This window comes from Nelumbo nucifera, chromosome 4, assembly GCF_055504915.1.
Source record: "Nelumbo nucifera cultivar China Antique chromosome 4, China Antique-T2T, whole genome shotgun sequence".
NCBI classification, from domain to species: Eukaryota; Viridiplantae; Streptophyta; class Magnoliopsida; order Proteales; family Nelumbonaceae; genus Nelumbo; species Nelumbo nucifera.
Window position 1 is genome coordinate 23,982,966 of NC_142652.1, and position 22,899 is coordinate 24,005,864.

General features: G+C 35.1%; 1 protein-coding gene and 1 long non-coding RNA gene across 2 annotated transcripts; both read right to left on the reverse strand.

Annotated features, from left to right (window-relative positions):
- Positions 1–240: 240 nt before the first annotated feature.
- On the reverse strand, positions 241–1,244 carry LOC104603086 (uncharacterized). The gene is made up of 2 exons (XR_736150.3): positions 1,012–1,244; positions 241–499 (listed from the first exon to the last, which is right to left on the reverse strand). It is a non-coding gene; the product is annotated as an uncharacterized LOC104603086 (long non-coding RNA).
- A 3,898-nt stretch (positions 1,245–5,142) lies between these two features.
- On the reverse strand, positions 5,143–10,483 carry LOC104603085 (ABC transporter G family member 21-like). Its single transcript, XM_010267029.3, has 5 exons — positions 9,966–10,483; positions 9,023–9,821; positions 7,923–8,114; positions 6,701–6,879; positions 5,143–6,179 (listed from the first exon to the last, which is right to left on the reverse strand). Exons 1-5 carry the CDS (start codon positions 10,143–10,145, stop codon positions 5,529–5,531), a joined length of 2,001 nt encoding a protein of 666 aa, XP_010265331.1. The 5' UTR covers positions 10,146–10,483; the 3' UTR covers positions 5,143–5,528.
- Positions 10,484–22,899: the final 12,416 nt, after the last annotated feature.

Sequence of the window (22,899 nt, forward strand, 5' to 3'; positions counted from 1 at the left end):
TCACTTGGGTCTTGGGCCCCCAGACCCAGAATCCTTCACAGCATATTGGGTCCACCATTGATATCTATTGGGCAGAAAATTAAAACCAGTATGAAACATTATAACAGCCATGCCATGTGGTTTTGATGCGCATATCAGGGCAACAAGCCTTTGGAAAACCCAATAAAGTGCATCATCAAATCATGTGGTAAATATCAATATTGTCATGCCAATTTTCCATCTGTGCCTACAGTGGGAGCCTTATATAAGTAAATGTTTCTTTTGTTTTGTTTTGCTTGTTTTTTTTTTTCTTATTACATTAGGCTGAGCCTAACAAGCAAAGTACAAGGAAAGACATAGCAATCCAACAGTTACAGTAATTAGTAATCCCTTAAAATAACAAGGACATGCAGCCTTAATTCCCCGATCTCCTCCTCAACTCTCATGTCCATCGGGCACCGGAGACCACCTTATTTCATCCCTCTACTTAGTTCTTTGCTGCAGGCTTGCCACCCTTTGCCTACAAAACCCATTAAATGGCAAAATCATATCAAAACCAATTACCAGTGAACACAGAACAGGTTTCATAAGAGGTTACAATTAATTCCCGACCTCCTACAATCTACCTCAGCCTGCCACCGAACCATCCAGCCTGAATTAATTTATTGACTGGTTATGGACTATGGAGCCAAGCCAAAATCCAGGCCAAGTATGATTTTGGCTTGTTTGTTTTTCGGAAAAAGGGGGAGAGAGGTTGTTATAATTAATACTCTCTTAGAGGGTGACAAAGCACTTACCCACCACATGGATTCTCATGTCTTAACTAGGTAACGTTTCGCCTAGCCGAACATTGTATTTGTAAATTGTAAGTACCCGGGCAACATTTTCCCGGGAATCACTTGCCCGAGGAAACGCGTAACCCGGCCAACCCTGTTTGGCCCAAATGACCCAGTGATGCTATAATGTTTTTCTTGCTAAGCAAGTTCATGTACAATGGTATATAAAGCAAAGGAGTATATAAATTATAAATACCTTCTTTTTGGGCTCTCGAGGCTTCTGTTCTGCCTTCTTTGGGGCCGCCTTGGAGGCCGGAGCCTTGGCAGCAGCACCCTGACTAGCTTTGGCAGGCTCCTTCTTGGCCTGCCCAAAGAGTTGTGTACCAACAGGTTTCTCAGCCTTCATTGATGCCATTCTATTCAAGAGTCAATACACACGATTGTATAGATCACACAGGGAGCTTAAGAAAGCTGGCTACCTTGTTGCTCTCTCTCAAGTATCACCAACCTATATTTATAGAGTTTCACCATTGTGAGTTGTGGCAAGCAACGATAAAGGTGATTTAGACAAAATTGAGATGTCGGGGAATGGAATATTTGAAATGGAGGAGGTGGAGGGAAGATGAATATGGTATAAGATGCTTATTTAGTGTTCCTCCATCGCCCAATCTTAAAGCTTATACTGATGGGTGGAGATGGATTGCAGTTGCAGGATCTGTTTATTCCTTTCCAGTTTACTACTCACTCAAATGGTATAAGATTGTTAGGCGTTCTGAAACAGAAAGAAATGAATTTGCTTTTTTTGTACAAGTAGTAATTGTGCAAGTGTGCAACTATGAGGGGTTGTGGTTAACACTAACAACTCAACACTCAACCTTCAACTAACCCAAATGAAAAGATTGCAGTATTATTCAGATACCAGAATAAGAATATAATAAGATGGGCATACTTTATTCTGTGCTGCTGCATTATTTACCCTGTTTTCTGTTTGGATGTTGTTTCATTTCATTCATTACCCATTCCAAGTGTAACACGTAATAGTTTCAGATTGGGGAAAAAGCACTAAAGGTGTGTTGTGATGCCTGAACAGAGGAGCAGCACCATCCACTTGACTTTTCATTGATCCAGGATCTCTATTCCCTCTCCAAGAAAAGAAACCTTTACCCCTAGAAATCTGAAATTTTCAGAACTGCTGAATTTTTCCATCCACAGTCTATATTGGATCTGGGTAGCTTTTTCTTGAGCCCAAACACGTCATAGCAATGTATTAGCACTGAAACCATTCCATGTTTTCTCCCCACCAGATTCTATTCCATAGGGGCTAGACCAAGTGGTATGTGACTGTGTCTGTGTGTCAAGAAAGAAAAACATAAGCTGATTCCAAGGGAGACTTTGGATTAGAAGAGAAAAAAACACATTGACACAAGGGAACAACTGTTACATACTGAATGGGACACAACAACTTGCACACAGAACAATGAATGGGACACAACTTGGAGACAGAACAATGGTTACATACTGATGATGATTCAAAGGCGACACATTCATTCTGGGCTTTAACAAATTTGATAGAAAATAGATTTTGAATATCACTAATCAAAACGCGGAAAGGTACTCTGGCTATTTGCATCAATATTACAAGTACCAAGTCGGTTTCAGGCATTTCAATTAAACAGCAATTTAGACTTTACAGCCCAGAAGTCACACTCAACTTCATATCATCATTGCACTATTAAATTAATCCTCTATTATAAGCTTCCATTTATAAGCCCAGACTTGGCCTCTAATCCTTGGAGCAATGAAGAACAATGACGACGCAAGGATTTAAGGATAAAGAGTTATGCAGGTTTGTGGTGATTATAGCATGAAAGATGAAGGACAATGAAGAGGAAATCAGGTAGTGCTTGGCTTTCTTTCAATATTTTTCCAACTATTTGAATATAATTTAATGTACTGTCTTTTGAAGCTCGTTTTTATTTAAAATGATTGGGATTTAGTAAAACGATTGGGGGTTTCTTGACGTATAAGAAAAAGAGTTTTCAGGCATTTTTTTTGGGTGATAATGGTGAGTAGGGCTGTTCATAACAAGACCCAAACCGATCAACTCGGTCTGATCCAACCCGAGTTGGTTGGTTTTTCTTCATCATCGGTCAGTTTCGGGTTACAAAAAAACATAAACCGATGGTTCGGTTCAGTTTTGGTTTTCATGTGTGAAAATCGAAATCGAACTGACCCGAACCGACTTAGATATATATTATATATATAATATTTCAGATATTATATATATATATATCAACTTTATTTCAGAAATATACATATTATATATAAAATTTCTGATATATAAAATATCAGTTTTAACCCATCAAATCATTTTTAATTTTCAGGCATCCAGCCTTTGCTTTCTTAAACTTGAATCTTTTACCGTTTATATCGAGAGAATCATTCACAAAACCGACCCAAACCGACCATGTCGGCTTTACTTAGTACTGGATCGGTTTCGGTTTCATTTCTAGGTAAACCGACCAAATCGGGTCAGTTGGAAAAACGCCAATAAACCGACCCAACCCGACCCGTGAACAGCCCTAATGGTGAAAGACTTGAACCCAGGGGTGATCATGGGCTGCAGGACCGGGCTGGGCTTAGCACCTATGATAAGGGCTACAGCCCAGGCCCATCCAGGCTAGGCTGTGTGTATAATATGGATAATTATGGGCCAGGCTCTCTATGGAGGGTTCCCTAGTTTTGGGTTTCAGGGTGTGCACAGTTTATATTCCATGTTACGATTATTGGGTTTTCTATGTGGGAATCCTCTTTGAGATGTCAGAATCCTTGGCTATTTTGAGTTTGATTTATAGACACAGAGGCACATGCTATCGAACTGAAACCAACTTAAAACGAAATAGAACTACGGATCCTGATTGGAGGCTATACTAAGAGATTCTTCAGTTTCACCACGTCACCTTTGATAAAAGTTTTTCATAAATGTCACTGTGAATATTTTTCATTTATTATGTATTCATGAAACTACCTTATGATAGTCATAGTTTCAAAGTTACATAACTCATGACCTGATGCAACATCACAAATTACCTATTTTTCTTATCTATTCATCCAAAACATTTTTATCCATGCCTCTTAGAAGTAGCCAAGTTACATAACACCCAAGCGTCTCCAGGAATTGTTGGCTCCTACCTGGACTGAGAATTTGTCTCCAATCAAATGCATTTTTCAATTAAAATTTAGGGTTTAAGGTTCAAGGTTAGGGTTTAAAATTTAGGATTTCTATATAAAAACCAAGAGGTGGTCGGACGAAAGAATCTGACCATAGTAGGACTGAAAATATGCTCAAGCATATCCATTTATCTTAATAAATACATCTAGAACAAGATTAAAAGGAAATAAAACTATAATTTAGGTTGTGCTTAGCTTGATAAAAAAAAGAGAAGCAGGAAGTAGTCAAGGAGAAATTTATTAAGAAGTTCCTCAACTTTCTATTCCTCTCTTATTTTCTCAAATCAAACATAACCTCAAGGCCCCGTTTTCTTTTCGGTAAGTTATTTATCCGAGTAAATGCAATTACCTGGATAAGTTTTTCCCGGGAAACACTTACCTAGGTAAGTGCATTTACCTATATTCTTTTATTTTTCAGGTAAATAAGGCAATGACCATTTTAGCCATAGAAATCTATTATTAAAAGGGGCAATTTTGACCCATTCAACTGTTGGCAACTTTCTCCCTATGTGGGAAAGTTATTTACCCACATAGGAAATGGGTATTACTTTCCTGGGTAAGTGATACCCAAGAAAATAAACTTTCGCTGGTTCCCACATAAAGCTGAAAAAAGAACATGGGGTTCTTGGTCAATGGAAATTCCATTGACCAACTTTCCCCCCTCTCCAAATCCAAAAAAAGAACACCCCCTAAGAGTTTTGCTTGGTAAATGGTTATGCTCAGCCTGGGTTTGCTTGTCCCAACCCAAACCTGACCAGGTTCACCTCCCCCACTGAAATGAAGTGCAAGTTCTGTAACATCCATTATTGTCTTACTGTAAGTATGAAATGATATAGAGTTATGCTTCCAGGTCATGCTGTGGTGATGGAGATGAGAAGATTACAAAAGTGATAACGTGATCTGTTTTTTTTGTTTTTTGTTTTTTAATTTACATCACTAGGATATGTAGTTGAAAGTTCACCTGAAAAAGCAATATCCCAGTTGGTTGAAAATTAAAGGGTACAGTTCTTCAATCTAAGCCAATACTTTCAAGGATTTGCTCTGTATGGAGTTCCTTTTCTTTGCCAATGCTTTACACCACAAAAGAGATTTTAACAGAGAAAGAAAGAGAATCTTGCTGATTCTTGGAGATATAGACAACAATGGATCGATCATGTTTCGTAATTGAGGTTCCTCTTAAATCATTTCTTTTTTTTTTTCTTTTTCACCTTTATTTAAACTTCTTTTTATTGCAGAAGAAGAAACACTCTGACAAAATTACAAACATTCATTTAAAAAGCATAGACTTCGTGGGGAACTGAGTCCCATAACAGAAATTCAGTACAGTGAAAGCAAAAGCAACATGATGAACATTTCTTCTTTGATGCAAATAGAATTTACATCTGTTAATTAAGAGAGTCAGCTTCAGAAATCTCAGGCGGCCCGACCATACGAGCTTAGGATGATGCATGGCAATTTAGCCAAATTGGTAGAACATTTGTCTCATTTTCTGTAGCATTGATAAGTACACCTTCAGTCCCTTATCTCGGTTATCTTTCGCGATCAATGAGGTTGCCCAATCCTCAAGGCTACATAAGCAATAAGCCTGTATCCCACCAACATCACTGTTAAGGCAGCAACATCTAATCCCATGTTATTGATACCCAGATTCTTTACAGCAGGGAAGTTGAAGATCTTGCAATGGAGCCCAATCCCACAGTCATAATAATCATCCTCTGTGTATTGCACTCCAACCAGAAGCTTGTAACAGTAGTGACTAAAGGAAGTGTACTTCAACCAAACTATGAAAGCTGGAATATGTTGAATGTAGTATCCACTGGCTAGTAGGAACACAAGCATGGTCACAGAAGCTAAGGTTGTTGCTTGTTTCAGTTCCATTAGAATGGCGCCAAGGGCAAGGCCTAGTCCTTGAGACACTAGAACGTTGTAGAGAATGATCAGGAGGGTCAGCAGAAAGTTGACAGGGGAGGGCCTGAGACCACCCATCCAGTATGTGACAGATACAAAGATGGTTGGGAGCACAAGTTCCATTGGTAAATCCCCAGCAATTCGCGCAAAGTAGTAAGAGGATAAGCGATACATTCCCGATGAGCGTTCCTTGATTAGCATTGGCCGCTCTTGAGGGAAAGTGAATATGGCATTGAACATGGGAAAGAATCCCCAGAATATGGAGAAGAAGAAGAGGAGTCCAACCTGCCCAAGTTCATTGTCATTGGAAGTTGGTAAGAAAAGAGATGTAGTTTATTATTACATAAGATTATTTCTCCATTAGATTCTACACAAGTTAACAAAGAGAAGTGAAAGATTGGATGTGTTCATACTATGCTAATCAGACAGATCCACTGTGGCAAAGAAAAAGAATGGATATTCGGTTAAGTAATTAAGCTGCACTTAGCTCTTAATTTCATCTCCTTAGGAATTCAAGTAACCTTTTAGATAAGATATTCCTCTATCTTGAAATACTCTGTTTCTTTGGAGACACACACTGGGCATATTTATAGATATAAAATTAGCAGAAACAGTGTATCAGCTTCAAATTGGATCAGGTAGAAAAGATCAAAAGGGTAATGAGTCCAGTGAAGGAAGGGGAAAAGAAAAGGAATTGCAGAAGGTGACAAATATTCAACCCATAAAACTCATGAATTAAATTGAAAAAAAAAACATAATTAATATAGAAAGAATCATATAATTATGCCAATTTTTCGAAGGAATACCTGATCCTGTATGTGAGAAACGTCAGAGTGCCACCATAATAGACCCGAAAGTATAGAAACTGAAATGACCTGAAAAATCCGCAACCCTGAATAGGATTCATGTTTTCTCTCCTTCAAACCTCTACTTAACAATACCTTGAATTGCTCCCACCAGCTCGTCATCCACTGCTCCTCAGAACCTGAGAGAGTCACATTGGTTAGAATAAGCCTCTTTGAACATAATCTTTGGTTTGCGGGGATAGGGGTCTGGAACCATAGGAATTGGAATGGTGCATTCTGGTTCCAACTGTTTGGTTAGACGGAATCAGAATCTCATTTCCATTCCTAGTGGAATGGCATTCCCCCATTTGAGGGACTCTCTCCCTTGGGAACGAGAATCCATTCCAGTCAACTGTGGTTCTAATTCTGATTGAACCAAACAGGTGAGGGGAATAGATCATTCTGATTCCGATTCCAATTCCAAAAGATTCAGATTCTGATACCGATTCCAATTGTAAACCAAACAGACCCTTGTATTTTACTGTTTTTTTTTTATTTCTTTGTTGTGTAATGTTTATCTTTTACTCATCAAAGAAAATGTAGTAACAGAAGCTACAGAATGCGATTCACACCAAACCACTGTCTTATCAGTGGGTATCTGGATCATGTTCATGACCCGAATGATAGGGATTCTGGTCAGAATCTATTCTCGTTCCTCTGTCCAAGTGGGTCTGAATGGGCCTTCTTGTCACCCCGACAGTCATCAACTGATCGTTCTTTTTAAATTTTAAAGGGGGTGAATAAGAAGAGGGTCCCAATTATATATAGATGTCATGGTGGGCTTTAAGTTTCTGTGTAAATTAATTCAAGTGGAGTCATATTTCGCATAGATTACATGTCTAATACTGCTTGGGCCTTGGGCCCCCATAATTTGTCACATGTATATTCAGAGGCTATTTATTGGGTCCACCAATCACCATAGATATTTTATTGGACAGAAAAACCAACATGAAACATCATTATAGCCATGTGGTTTTTCTGCATATATTGGGGCCAAGATCTATATTAGAAGCCTTGGAAGGCCCAATCTGGCCATGGCCCAGCCCATATATACGCTTCAAGGCTTCAGTGGTCGGTTTTATAATTACATTGTAAAAATTAAAATTAATCGCTTAATCTGGCCAATAATGCCTAATTTGGCCCAATCCATTACACAGGGGAGAGAGAGAGAGAATCCACATACCCCTAAATGATGTTGTTCCTGCTAGAAGAGACTCTGAAACCTGAGAAGTGAGGCCCAACTCAGCCTTCACCATGCTATGTAGATTCTTTTTGTAAGATGATATTAGACGCTGCTTTATAGAATTAAGATCCCCATGGTCCGACCGACCATAATTATCCGGTTGATCACCTTGCTTTGATTCAGGAGCCACACCTGCACCTCCAACGCTAATGAAAATTAAAACGATGAAACTTTCAATAAAAAAGAAGAAGAAGATTCTATGAATCCATGACATTGGACGACATTACACGTTACAGATATAAACTCAATGTCTTCAATTGAACAACTACCACCCACTTTAGATGTTTAATTAAAAAACCATTTGGGGTTCGATTACTCCAACCCTGTTCAACCTTTTTTCTCTTAATTGATGATGACAGCACATGCCCGTGAAGCACTTCTACTGTTCATGTGAAGGAACATTCTGGCCAGATATAACTTGCTAAAGCAATTAATGTGCTCTGCACAAACGTATGGTTGAGGTTTAAAAAGTTCGGTACTGAGATTCATCTATGCATGTCATGTCTCATCCTCCTGTCATGTAACCAAGGTTACATGCACCACCTATACCCCACCAATCACAACCTACCAGAACGTCTGTTATCTGCAGTTACCCATTCCATGCTTTTTATCCTGATAAGTGATAACACCTATACCACGAGTTCATATCGGCGCCCCACAGCACATCCCGACCGTGTAGTGGGAATATTTTCAAAAGGACGCTGTGATGTGCATGTGAGGCGCTGAATGATGTGATCTCCCATACCCTACCCTTCAATTGTCAGTCGGGCCCACATAAAACCAAACCCTAAAATTCAGTGGGGTGTTGATCTGTGATTGGTGGTTACCGGAAAAGTCCGTAACCATGAACACAGGCCAGGTGGCCAACTCTTGAGGGCACCTCTACTCTCTATAGGAGACACTGACAGCGACCCTAGCCAACAAATTTTTAGGGTATTTTGGTCATTCCAGATCCTACATTCATATCATTTTAACCTTTTTCACTCGGAAAGAAAAAAAAAAATCAAACAACCAGGAGATACTAGAGGAAATGTGCATACCATTAGCAATATCTAGCAGAAAATCGGCGGGATTGACAAGATGAGCCCCCGGCGCATAACCGATAGAAGCAAAATAATCCAACGCCCGAAACGCACTACCGCTGTATATCGGGTACCCATCCGATAAAACCACCACCTTATCAAACGACCGAAACAACCGACTCGAAGGCTGATGTATCGTCGTGACCACCGTTCTTCCGCCCCTTGCCAGCCCTTGCAATGTTGCCACAATACGCTGTGCCGTGGTGGAATCAAGCCCAGAGGTTGGCTCATCCAGCAACAAAAGACTAGGGTTCACCAGCATCTCTTGCCCGATACTCACCCGCTTCCGCTCGCCACCCGATACGCCACGCAATAGAGGTCCACCCACGATACTGTTACGACATATCATCAACCCAAGCTCCGCGATCACTAATTCAGCTTGCTCAACCTTCTCTTCTCTTGTTAGTTTATTGGGTAACCTTAACAGAGCGGCGTATGTCAGCGTCTCCAGCACAGTGAGGTGGGGATATAGAACGTCGTCCTGTGTCACAAACCCTGTCTTACGCTTAATGGAGCCGGAGAAGGGCCGACCATTGTACGTTATGCTGCCGGAGAACTTTCCTGGAAGCCTGCCTGCAAGGGCTGTCAAGAGAGTGGTTTTACCGCTGCCCGATGGGCCGAGCATTGCTAGGAGCTCGCCCGGCCGGACGATCCCTGTAACCCCATTGAGTATGGTACGTTCAGGCTTGGGGTCCGGCGACGAGAAGCAATATCCGTCGGACTTCTTCAGCTTTATACTATAGACCACATCTTCAAACTGGAAAAGAGAGAAACCATGAATCATGAATGTGCGAGCACAGTTAGCTAGAATCCAAGGATCCATACAATTGATAATTCCAAATTCTAGCTGGGTACTGGGTACAAGTAAAGCCATAATTGATATAACAAGACATAAGATTACCTTGAGGGTGACAGGGCGCAACGATCTACGTAGAATCGAGCACTCACCCATTCTTGCCTTCAGCTGCTCGGCCATCCGATCCTCCAAACAGGGGCTGACGTTACTGGACAAAGCAGGCAGCTCAGCGAGAACAATATTCGACCCACTAGTGGCTCTAGTCTCTTGCTCAGGGGGCATCATCTTCTCTGCAGACTAGAGCAGTGACAAACAGGTGGGCTTATGACAAGTATGAAGTAATGAGGTTAATTTCCACCCCTTGTATATATATGCAGAGAAGCCAGAGGTGGTGGTGGTGGTGGATGGAAGAGTAGAAGAGGATCAAGAAAGAGAGCTTAAATGCCCTAATTAACCCCAGTAGTAGAGCTGTAGAGGGTCACATGCACAAACAGGACACGTGAGCTTTTTAAAGTGAAGGAAGGGGCACGAGATCAGGTCATCTGGTCATCAGGTCCGTCTGACTCATAAGTCATAACACCAGCCTTGAGAAGTAGACGAGAGCAAGAGAAGCATGTTGCACTGGAAGCATGGAGGGGGTAGGGAGATAAATAAAGGGAATGGATAACATGTGCTTTTCCAATTTTCTCGGTGACCCCCCTGACCCGCTTAACTTTGGTCTTTGGGTCAGGGTTTTGAATCTTTTTTGATAGTTTAGTCATTAGTGGCTGTGGACAGACCCGAACCGAACCGACCCGGGTACAGGCCACGGCACCTTTTTCTGGTCCATGTAACCTTAGATTTTAGTTATTTTCATTGGACGGATGGTATCTCTACTTTTATGGGTGTCCAAACTCCAAAGCGAAAGTGCTGGGTTCCCTCTCTGACTTTTCTACGTGGCGTGTGGTAATTCCAGAGGGAGATAGTGGCCAGGATCGTGTCGTGTTTCCTGAAAAGGCCGGGTTCAAGGTGGTGTCAGCATCAACGAAAGTTCATCCCTTCGTGCTCTAAATAATATATATTGGAATCAATAGTAGGCACCCCTCCCCTCCCCTTGTGCTCCTATGCAAGGAAGCCGGAATTTTCCTCTCCGTTATTTAATCCACTGAGTCAAAAAGATTTATTAGGTAAACTCATTGGATTTTTTGTGAGAATTACAATTCATAAGATTGTTGATGATGATGTTAATGTCGTGTTCAGTTTCTATTGGATGCAAACACATGACATCATAATCCATTTTAGACACACTGGTCCCACTTCTGGTTTCTGAATTCTGATTAATATTGTTTGAAAACGATCACAGATAAAATGGTTTAATTGGTCCCAAGTCCAAACCCAGCCAACTCCTGTTGAACCGACTGCCCTAAAATACAGGAAATGAAATGATTTTCCATCCAAAGACAGAATTTATGCGATCAATTGAGTAAGAGTTGCGGGAATTTCTCCAAGTGTTTGATAAAACGTTCCAGTAGAGTGTTGTATGTCTACCAGTTGCACAATCATCTCAAGACATGAAAAGTATGTACCAAATTTTATTTTATTTTTTTAAGTTAGCCTATAAGACGTACCCCTTTCATTGTGATAAGCTAATTAGTTCACTAATCACCTGGAGTTTATGCGTTCGATCGACGTCAGCTTTGTCTACGATTTGGCTCATCTACACCTAACTGTTGAGTCACTGTATTTAGTTACATATCTGTCCGTTCATAATCGACCCCATTGGCACAAATTAAAGGGTTCTATGATTATTAGTGTTAGATTAAGTTGGACGTAATAAATACTTGTTTATTCCTATACCAAGTATAAAGAATTTATGCCTTTTGTAAAAAGATCAGAAATTAAGATTGTTCCATTGCCAGCACAACGCTGTAACCACTAATGCCTGTCTTAATCATGCTAATTTGGATATTTTAGGCTGTTACGGAGTAAGGAATATAATATTGCTAAAGAACATCTCAAAGAAGAAAATGAGGGTCCAAACCTATAGCTATAGGAATCTTCCGACCAACTAAAGTAATTTCTTCTTTTCCTTCGGAAAGCAAATATCTTCATTGCCGATTACAGTGAGCAATATTCAATCCATCGGGTTCTTTTCCTAACTTTTGGTTTGATCGTCATCCACTCCGGAACCTGTGCTACTGTTTTTCCTCATCTGCTTCCAAATTAATATTTGATCTCATCGCTTCTTATTCTTTATCACTCTATGTAAGCTATCAATTTTGACATATATGAACCAATTTAAGTTAATTAATCATCTTAATATATTAGGTGAACCGTTTAGGAATTGGTTGGCTTAAAACAGTTAACAAGGGTTGCCTACATTAAACCAGATTATTGGATGGACCCACCATTCTAGGTGAAGCATATCACAAGACATTAGGTTTCACTTGTACACAAAATTATGAGAAAGAAGGTCTCATTGGTACATAATTAAATAGGCACTTAACAAAGCACCCAAATAAGAAACCCACCCAAGTAGTTGCCAACACCAACAAGGAAGCAAGCAGAGATCAACAAGCAAGAGTTCAAATTGAAAAGAAAAAAAAAAAGGAAACCTTAATTGGCTTATCTTGCTAGCTATGAGCAGATTTAAGGGACACAAGGAGATTGCTCCAGCCCAACTTATTTTGCGTTGGGTTGCAACAAAAAACGCACAACATACAGTAGAAGAGATGGGACGACCGACCAATACTATTTTTCATTTAGTGGGTAGCACAAAGTGTGCTTACAAATGTTCTCTCTCTCTCTCCATAATGAATAAACTAAAATGAGTCGACTAAGGTCGCTATTATAGTACAGTGAGTGAACTATTAGTGATTTAGTGGTTCAATTTGGGTTGGCCACCCACTATCGTGGAACATTTTGAGCATGACAATTTGGACGGTAGACCGTAGAAAGAAGCAAAGAATTAGATGGATCAATCTTAAAGCTTGGCAATTATATAGCATGCTCGAGAGTGCATGGTTCATGAATGTTCATCTTCCGAACCGAAAAAGATTAAGAAAAATGGGCCAAGAACAACTAGGAATTTCAAGCTGCATGCTGCTCTATCATCTCATCTGAAACTCTATTAGAATGCGATTCTTTCAACTCCTCCACATGTTCAGAATTATTTGTTGGGGGGGGGGGGGGGGGAGCTTACGTGTCAATATCGAGCATTGACGACTTTGCATTATGTGTAATCACCAGTCTGGAATGTTCTATGAATTGGGTCAACCTAACATCATAAGGGTATCCAAAATTTTCAAACCAGAAACTAATTATATTAATGAAAATGGAATAGATGGATTGATAACGAGATTTATGTTATTCATTGAAGTGAATCACCTACAGAATATATATATATACATACAGAACCCCACTTTGTTATAGACCCGGACCAGTGGCCCAGAAGGGTTTACTTCAATCGGACCAACCCGGCTGAATAGTGGCATCAGAATCTGATCCTGTAAACATGCGATACATAGTAAGGTCCAACAGTTATATATGAAGGGAAAATGTTTTGGAAAAGACTCCAGTAAAATAAATTGTTTTATTTATTATAAAGTGACGAGGAAGAAAAAATAACTTCAAAAGTTGCGGCTCCATATCATGCACCACGCGCACCCACTACTATATATTGTATTTGCACTGCATTGAGAAGCAAAATCAAAATCTACTACTAAATTAAGATAAATAAAAATTTAATGAATTAAAGATTGCGGTGCATTATTGTCCGTCCATGTGCATTTTGCACATTACCACTCAAACTCATTAGCATCAGTTGCAAATTTGCATAAGCAACATAAGCTTTAAAAGAAGTGTATATTTGGGTTATTTGCGGCTCGTCGATCGGTGTGGGATGATAAAAGTCAATAATAGAGATGATTATGAACAATTGAAGAGACAAGTGGTAAACCTAAACCTGCACTGATCCCAGGCTTCTCTCCATTTAATAATACAATCGTTTTCGGGTTGAGTTGGGTGTCGAACCCGACCCGATCCCACCACCACACCAGACCAGACAGGTCTTAGCCTCTTAGGTCTCACCTAATCTTATTATTGCCTATGCCAAATTTGAGCTTATAATTAATCAAGCGGTCTCCATTGTTTTTTCTGTTTCCTTCTGGTAATTATTCCTTTCCTGTATTAACTAAACATATATATGTATGGAACAAATGGATGGATAAATTTAGCATTCTCCAGATAAGTTATTGGGTTTTTACCGACTCCCCTCACATAAATTTTTATTGGTTAGTTCAGTTGATAATAGTGGCAAGTAGGGAAACCTAATAAAACACAAAGAGGATATGTATCATAAATAGGGGTTTTGATTTGATAAATAAAACCAAAAAATCAATAAAAATTGTAAGGTGGGACAACCGGACAAACCATAAATTTATGGTATAGAAAAATAAAACACAAATGGGCAAACTGATTTCAAGCCCGCCCAGCCCAATTAATTTCTTAAGTAGAGCTCACCATCTGGATCTCATGTCCACGGAAAATCGACCATGTGCTACTACTATATGCATGTAGCCATGCAGGTTTCGGTTAGACCCCGTTTGAATTAAAATTAGTTTGATCTGTTTGAATTTGAATGGACCAATAAGACACGTTGAATTAGATCGGTTTAGATTTAATGGTTCAAAATATTTATTAGATTGAATAGGACCTGATCCATTTGTAATGAATTATATCGATGAACCAACATTCATTCCATTGACGTAAGATAAGAATACATGGACCAGGTTTGGATTGGACTTAATTTAAATTAAAACCAATTTCAACAGTTTGGACAGTCCAGAATGATCCAAACTCCAAAGTATTCATTGGAGGATTGGGATTGGTAATTGTGGATTTCTGATTCTTCACTTTCCACACGTCAAACTTCTATTGCTGTTTCAAAAAGAAAGAGAATTCCAACCTCCTTGCTGGTTGCCATAATAGCTCAGAAGAGGAGTGGGAGACTGGGAGCAATAGTCAAAGGCACGCGTTCAGGCAGGCAGGGCCACATCATTGATGACACGTATGATGTGTCACGTGGTGCTTTTGAAGGTTTTAACTTAAGTAAGCTAAGTAGCTGACGTGTTGACCTCATTTATTTTCTTCACCTTTTTTCTCTTTCTAACTTTATTTATGCCTCTTGAGCTATTGCATCCTTGAACCTCCAAAGTGTAAAATAATTACGCATACGTGTCCCTTTTCATGGGCTAACCGTACAAGGACACGTGGGTGGTGATGAACCGGAACGGGTGTGGATGGATGCTTATATTGTCAGTCCCACTCCCACTCCCTCCATCGAAATCTAATGTCAAAGATCTTTCTGTCTTTTCGGTCGCCTACTTGTACGCTTGGATTAGGTGGCAGTCATATCATGTGGGACACGTGATCATATCTCACGGCTTTAAAGCTTTTTTACCCCCAATGCTCTCTAATTATTAACAACAAAGTACAGAGAATGAAAGAATGCTTGTGGAGTTGTGGGTTGTGAACTTGTGATCGCCTTTTGCGCCCATACTGGAATTTGAGTCTAATAGAGAAATGGGGCCCATAATTCTAAATTCTATCAAGCCCTTTTATGAAATCCATCGCGTCCATCGATCCTGTAACCCTTCATATATATATGACACTGCAAGTCATCATTCCTCTGCTTGTTCTAAACCCTCTACTTAATTTTCTATTTTTTTTCTAAATTTTGTATTTTTATAATTTTATATAATTATTCATTAAACCAATAAAAAATAAAATAGTTTTAACTATTTCTAACGACGAATTTGCTTTTCTAACATCTAGCCAAGTGGCATCACTCTTCCACTTTCTCCTAAATTTTCTCTAATTCCTATTCCTCAATTATCTCTAATCCCTATTTATCTCTTAAATTATTTCATGTAGTATAGTGATTCCCTCATAAACTATCTCTAATTTCTATTTATCCTCTCTCCCACTTTTTATCTACACCTATCTAAAGAAAGTTTCAATTAAAAATTTTCATAATTATTTAAATATTATAACGAAATTAAATACTAACTTTAAAATATTTAATCAAAACAAAAAAAAATAATTATAATAAATTTAATAATATTCATATTATTAATACTTCTATATTTTTACAAAATCCATCATGAAATTATATAGCAACAATACAAATTATAATTTTACAATTATATAGTAACAATTATTAATATATTATTAATCTATTAATAATACTGATTATTATTAAAAAATGTTAATAGAAAAATTTAATTAGTTAAAATTATTTGTTGAAATTACCCGTTTTAATTCAGACAATTATAAACTATTAATTTCTTAAATTATTATTTACAGAATAATTTTAATTACACTTTCATTGACGACCTTATTTTTGAGTAATTGGTTTTTTATGTTTAATAATTTTTTTTTTTTGCAAAAATCCAAATAACTTTTCATTTGCAATGCTAACCATTTTATTTTTCTCTTATTAAGTTTTCCAAAAGATAAAAAAAAACTAAATTAATGATATTTACCTATTTTTATCAAGATGTTGTCATTGATGATGGCGATAATGATGAGTCAACTTTTTGAAAGAGAGGGGTACTAATAATAATTAATGACTTCTAATTAACTAATTTCAGCTATTAATTACTAATATAATAACTCACCGATAATAATTAATTACTGACAATAATTTCTTATAATAATTATTGCTAATACTTAACCACTATTATTAACTAAGTACTGATAATATTTCTCATTATTAATTCAGAATGATAATTAATAATGATTTTCATAATAGTAATTAATCATTCCAAAATAATAATTTTATATTTATATTAACTCATATTAATTATTTTGAAAATAAATATTGAATGTTAATTATTTATATTAGAATTATTATAAAAAATTATAATTCATACATTTATATGAAATAATTAATTATATTATTATTATTATCGGTAATTATAATTAATACTTATATTAATTAATATAATTATATTATTATTATCATCAATAATTATTATTAGTTATTACTAAAAATAATGATTTCTGATAAAATTAATTACTGATTATAATTACTTATAGATAATTAATTCCTTAATTATAATAATGATAATTATTACTTTGAAGTGTTATTTAATTAATGATAATTAATAAGCATTTTAATAATGTTAATTATTAATCGGGATATAATCATTTTATGTTTATATTAATTCATATGAATTTTTTTATAAATATATAATTAGTGTTAATTATTTACATTTTTATTATTATAGGTAATTATAATTAATAGTTCTCCAATAAATATTTCATTTAGTGAAAGTTAAATTATAAACTTTCAATTATTCATTATTGTTAAACTAAAATAATTATAAAAGCAATTATTATTTCAGGAATTAACTTAAAATCGTAATTATTATTATTATTATTAATTTAATATTACTGAATTCAAAATCAATACATACATAATAAGAATATATTATTACTAAATAATAGTAATAATAATATACTTATTATTATTAGTGATTTCATAATTATTAATATACTATTAATCTATCTTACTCAATAAAGACATGGAATAAAAAATATTCAAATTACCACTAAATGAATGAACTAAAAATCTAGGAGTATTCTAATTGACTAGAATTTGACACATCAAGATGCCCAAACATTATAATTTCAACCTACATTTTCTATTTCTATCTCCCAATTCCCATAATTCAAACATACCATTAGGTTATATACAGGTTTCCCTATCTTTTCCTCTGTTGGATGGGCTTCAGAATCTTAATTATATTATCAGTTGAATGTAGCCATACATGATGATGATTTGATTGTAATCATATATTTTTCATCTCTTACTTTAGAGAACCGATGCATCTGCAAATGTTGTTTGGCACGGATTGTTTTTCTTAGCAGCTCTTTGAATGATTTTCTTCCTTCTTTGCCTCTTTGAATGGATATCATAAATGTTTTTTATCCATTCATATGTCCCTAAATATTAAGCAGTATTGGTGATATTATTGTAAACATCCATCTAAGTTTAGTATTTTATAAATAGATTAATGATTTCAAGGTTAGTGATACTTTTTTAGGGGTGGATTGCTTAACAGGACATTGATTTTTTATTGTTAAATAGTAAATTTCAAATTAAATGATACTATAATTGACCCTTAGTATGAGATCATTGTCTAGATAAAACATGGTAAGTCTCTTAAATCAAATAAAGAGCCTACCCTAAATGTCTATTATAAATAATTAAAAAAATGAAATAATTCAGATTAAATCAAATAATTACTTACTCAAAATTACTAATTAAATAAATAATAATAACAATCATCAAGTACTTATTTAAGTAAATAATAAAAAATGAAATAACAATCATCAGTTATCACTAGTGTTTATTCAAAGCATGCCCCATAATAATTACCAAATATAGTAATTAAACCTTAAATAAGAATCAATATTTATCAATAGTCATTAAAATTGTTAAGTCAAATCATTAATGTTTATTCTTAAACAGAAAATATGAATTAACAAATCTATTATCTAATAATTATACTCGGTTGGAAAAAAATTATTTTAAGTAAATATTTAAATAATTAAAATTTTCATTGATATTATTACTAAATAACAAAATTTTAAATTAAACACTAAAATAAATTAATAATAATAATAATTGTTAAATAAAAGTAATAAATGTTTCAAGTTTATGTTAATGACTCGTATGATTTAATGGGTTTCACATATAAGGGTCAATTTATGTGGACCCATAGATTGCATGAGTGTCTTAAAAAATGGCAGTTTATAAACAGTAATAAAAATCATTAATGTTTATTCGTATATATTCATATATATATATATATATATATGATTAACTTTCTCGTACTTGGTAAGGGGTCATTCACTGGTTAAACCAACAAAGAAATAACATAGGCTTAACTATTTCAAACAACGAATTTAATTTTCTAACATTTAGCCCAGTGGCACCACTCCTCCACTTTCTCCTAAACTCTAATTCCTATTCCTAAATTATCTCTAATCCCTATTTATCTCTTAAATTATCTCATGTAATACCAAGATTCCTTCATAAACTATCTACACATAAAAATTAGTTCTAATAGATTTGATAATATTCATATTATTAATAATTTTATATTTTTACAAAATCCATCATGGAATTATATAGTAACAATGTAAATTATAATTTCACAAATTCAAATAATGAAAAAAATTTTAAATATTTTACATATTATATAAATATTTAAAATATGAAATATTTAACATGATTAAATTTTAAGTAGTTAAAATAACGAAATTATGTAATAAATTTTGAAAAAATCTTAAAAGTAGAATATAATCATAATAGATTTCATAACAATAATAACAATAATAATAATTTAATATTTTATAAAATTATCAATGAATTATGTAATAATAGTACTAATTATAATTTTACATATTATTAAATTCGATAAATAATTAATATTTTAAAATTTTAAATAACAATATAATTTAAATAACTAATTAACTGATAACAATTAATAATTATAGAAAATAACTTTCAAAAAAATATTTATTAGTAATGATTTTACAATAATAGTGTATATTCATTATATATTCATATATATAATAAAATTAATATTTATTTTATTTTTAGTAAATATTTATTGTATGTTTTGATAAATATGTTTTCAATAATTATTTATAAATCTATTTTTTGTTTTTTTATTTAACAGTAATTTGTCAATAATTATTGGAGATTAAACAACTATTATTTAACTTTTGAAATTTAATTTATCATATTTATTATATTTATTGTTATAAATTTATTTTTAGTAATTATGTATTTTTTATAATTCATTGATTAATATTTATTAGATATTAAACTATTATTTGAGATTACACTATTTATTGAATAATTTAATATATTTTCAGTATTTATTGTATTCTTATTAGATATTTATTGTACTTTCATGATAAATTTATTTTTAATAATTATGTATTTTTGCAATCAATTTTCAATAATTATTGGAGATTAAACTATTGTTTTTTATTAGAGATTAGACTATTAATTTAGCTAAGATTAGGAGTGTTCAATGATTGTTTCAATTCGATTGCAAGTTGTTTCGCCAACCAAATCGACCTAGTTAGGTTGGGAGTTTGTCACCCTAAACTAATTGATCATTAGTGAAAATCCGCCAACTCAGGATGTATTAGTTTGGGTCTATTTTTCGGTTTGGTTTGTTTGTTCAAAAGATCTAAATTTAATAAATTATAGTAGTATTATTAAAAAAATAAATTTGTGGTATAAAATATTTTAGACTAAGAAATAAGGGAATTTTACCATTTTCTTGTAATAAAAAATTATATTTAAAATATAAAATAGTAATATATAACTATGGTCGATTCGGTTTAGTTTTGGTCGGTTTACAAATGGCCAAATCGAAACTAACCTAACTTGGTTGAGTTGGAAAATTGCTAAACCAAAGCCGATTGGAAAATACTAGAAAACCGACCAACTTGGATCGAGTTCGATTGTATTGGTTATTAAAAAGTTAAAATATAAACCAAATATATACTCCTATGTATTTCTATTGTTTAACTTTCGCTTAACAAAGTCCGTGCATCGCACGGGTCCCTACTAGTATATAATAAAACTGGACGGTCCATGTGAGCATGCCTCTCCTTTGAGAGAAGCTATTTGTATATTTTCTCCTTTTCTGCATTTTTTTTCTATTTTCCTTTGTTTTAAAAATATAAAAAGTAACCATTGCCCATTTTGAGTATATCAATAAAGTTGCACACTATTAGAAAGAGAGAGACCTTTGGATTTTCCAAAGCCTCTTATTTTAATGCATGTTATTATTACATTTAAAAAATATATTTAAAAGATATATATATATATAGAGAGAGAGAGAGAGAGAGAGAGAGAGAGAGAGAAAGAGAGAGAGAGAGGTAGGGAGGGAGGGAGGGATTGAGGGAGTAGTAATAATAATTATTGTATTCTGAAATTTATAGTATTAATAATAATTACAATATTTTTAATAACTAACAATAATTTTATTAATTAACAATATTATTTGTATTTATTAAAAATAATGTATTTATTAATTAAATGGTATTTTTAATAATCATAATATTTTTCTATAATTATCAATATTATTAAAAATAGTATTAAATAATGTATTTATTGATAAATATAATATAACCTATAATTTATTAAAAATAGTATTAATAATTACAATATTTATTAATTAGCAGTATTTAAATAGTTATAGTATTTTATTAATTAAAATCAATAACTGTACTTTTAATTAATATAGTATTTTTAATAATTATAGTAATATTAATTAATTAAAATTATTTATTAAACTACTAAATTTATTAATTAATAGTATTTTTAATTAATATAGTACTTTTAATAATTATAGTACTTTTGATATAGTATATTTTATTAACAGTATTTATTAATTAATAGTGTTTAGTAAAATGTTGTATTTATTAAAAAATATTAATATTTTTTATTAATTCATTAATTAACAGTTTTTTAAATTGTTAATCAATGTGAGTTATAATTTAAATTGTATTTTAAACATCATTTAAATTATATTTGAAACAATAAGCAATATAATTATATTTTAAACTATAAATATAAGTAATTATATTAAATAGCAAAAAATTACATTTAATGAACATAAATTAGCCAAGAAAATAACGAAAAATAAAGTACCAATAACTTTGTCATAATTAACAAAAATTGTTTAAGAAATTACCATAAATGGATTAACATGATTTCCAATAAAAAATGATAAATTACCAAAATTTAAAAAAAAAAATATAACTGTTGGGGTCCTAGCTGAGCTGACCCAAAGAGACACGTGGCCGCCCAGTCTTCGCTCGACTACGACGGCATAGCTCGACCACGTTGGCTCAGCTCGGCCACATCAGCACAGCCCAGTCAAGCTATGTTACTATCGTGGTCCCCCACCTTATCCCTCCAGCCACGCCAGCTACACGCCACGCGGATAAGCCCGACTACGGATAAGGGTGGTAAGACAATTCCACCAAGGAGTAGGACTCTACCCCGGTAACCTCGGCGGAGCGTTCTATCCCGATTATCCAAGAACCCTAATCCGACTAGGAGACAGACCCCCGGCTATAAAAAGGTACTCCATGCTCAAGGTAAAGGATCCCAACTTCTAGCACCCATTCTGTTACTTTGCTCGAACCAACACCCTCATTGCTCAGCCCAATCATTCACTGCCCTCTCACTGACTTGAGTGTCAGAGTGTCTACCTGGGTACAACTCCTTGGGCCTCTGACTTCTCTTGATCACAGGTTACATAGCGCGGCACCGCCCAGTCAGTAAGGATTATCTGGTTGCTCTCCTCAATTCGTGTACTACCTCGGATTGAGCAGCATCAGATTGGCACCGTCTGTGGGAACGCACAAAAAGCCTTTCCGAAAACAAGAAAAATCCTTTGCCGCGTAACCTCAAAACCGATCGAGATGCCTAAAAACCAGTCTAAACGATCAGCAAGTCGTTCCATATCTTGGGAGAACCAACATCACAGCTCCTCGCATCAGGAAGCCCTGCAACCCTCAGCTGTAGTGGACTCAGTGCAATTTTGAGCTATGTAAGAGAAGGTCGACAAGATCTTTGAGTTCAACCGGGTCATCCCCCCTCATGCCCTGACGTGCACGAAGGACGATCCTCGGATCGAGGACCCCAAAGTACGTTGGTCGGATGTGAGGGGAGCGCGGTCCGAGCGAGAGAGGCATGACGCGACCCGAAGACCCACCCCTATTGCCCGCTCCCGTGAGCAGGATCACTATAGCCAGACACGCCAGTCAATTCGAATCCCCGCCAAAGAGAGGCTCGACAAGAGGATGCCACCCTTCGTGGTCTCCATTGCCGAGTCAAGCTCAGTAAAGGACCGCCCTGTGCGACCTAAGAAAGAGAAGGCCACCCACACTACGGCCCCGGATGATAGAGATGTTGAGATCAGAGAGTTATGGCAACGTTTAGAAGAACTATAAC

Excerpts from the sequence above, each read along its gene's own strand:
- LOC104603085 (XM_010267029.3), bottom strand. The coding sequence starts at position 10,145 with ATGATGCCCCCTGAGCAAGAGACTAGAGCCACTAGTGGGTCGAATATT. Across the intron at positions 9,822-9,965 it reads TGCGCCCTGTCACCCTCAAG|TTTGAAGATGTGGTCTATAG; the intron begins GTAATCTTATGT and ends TCTCTTTTCCAG. Across the intron at positions 6,180-6,700 it reads TTTCTCACATACAGGATCAG|GTTGGACTCCTCTTCTTCTT; the intron begins GTATTCCTTCGA and ends GAACTTGGGCAG.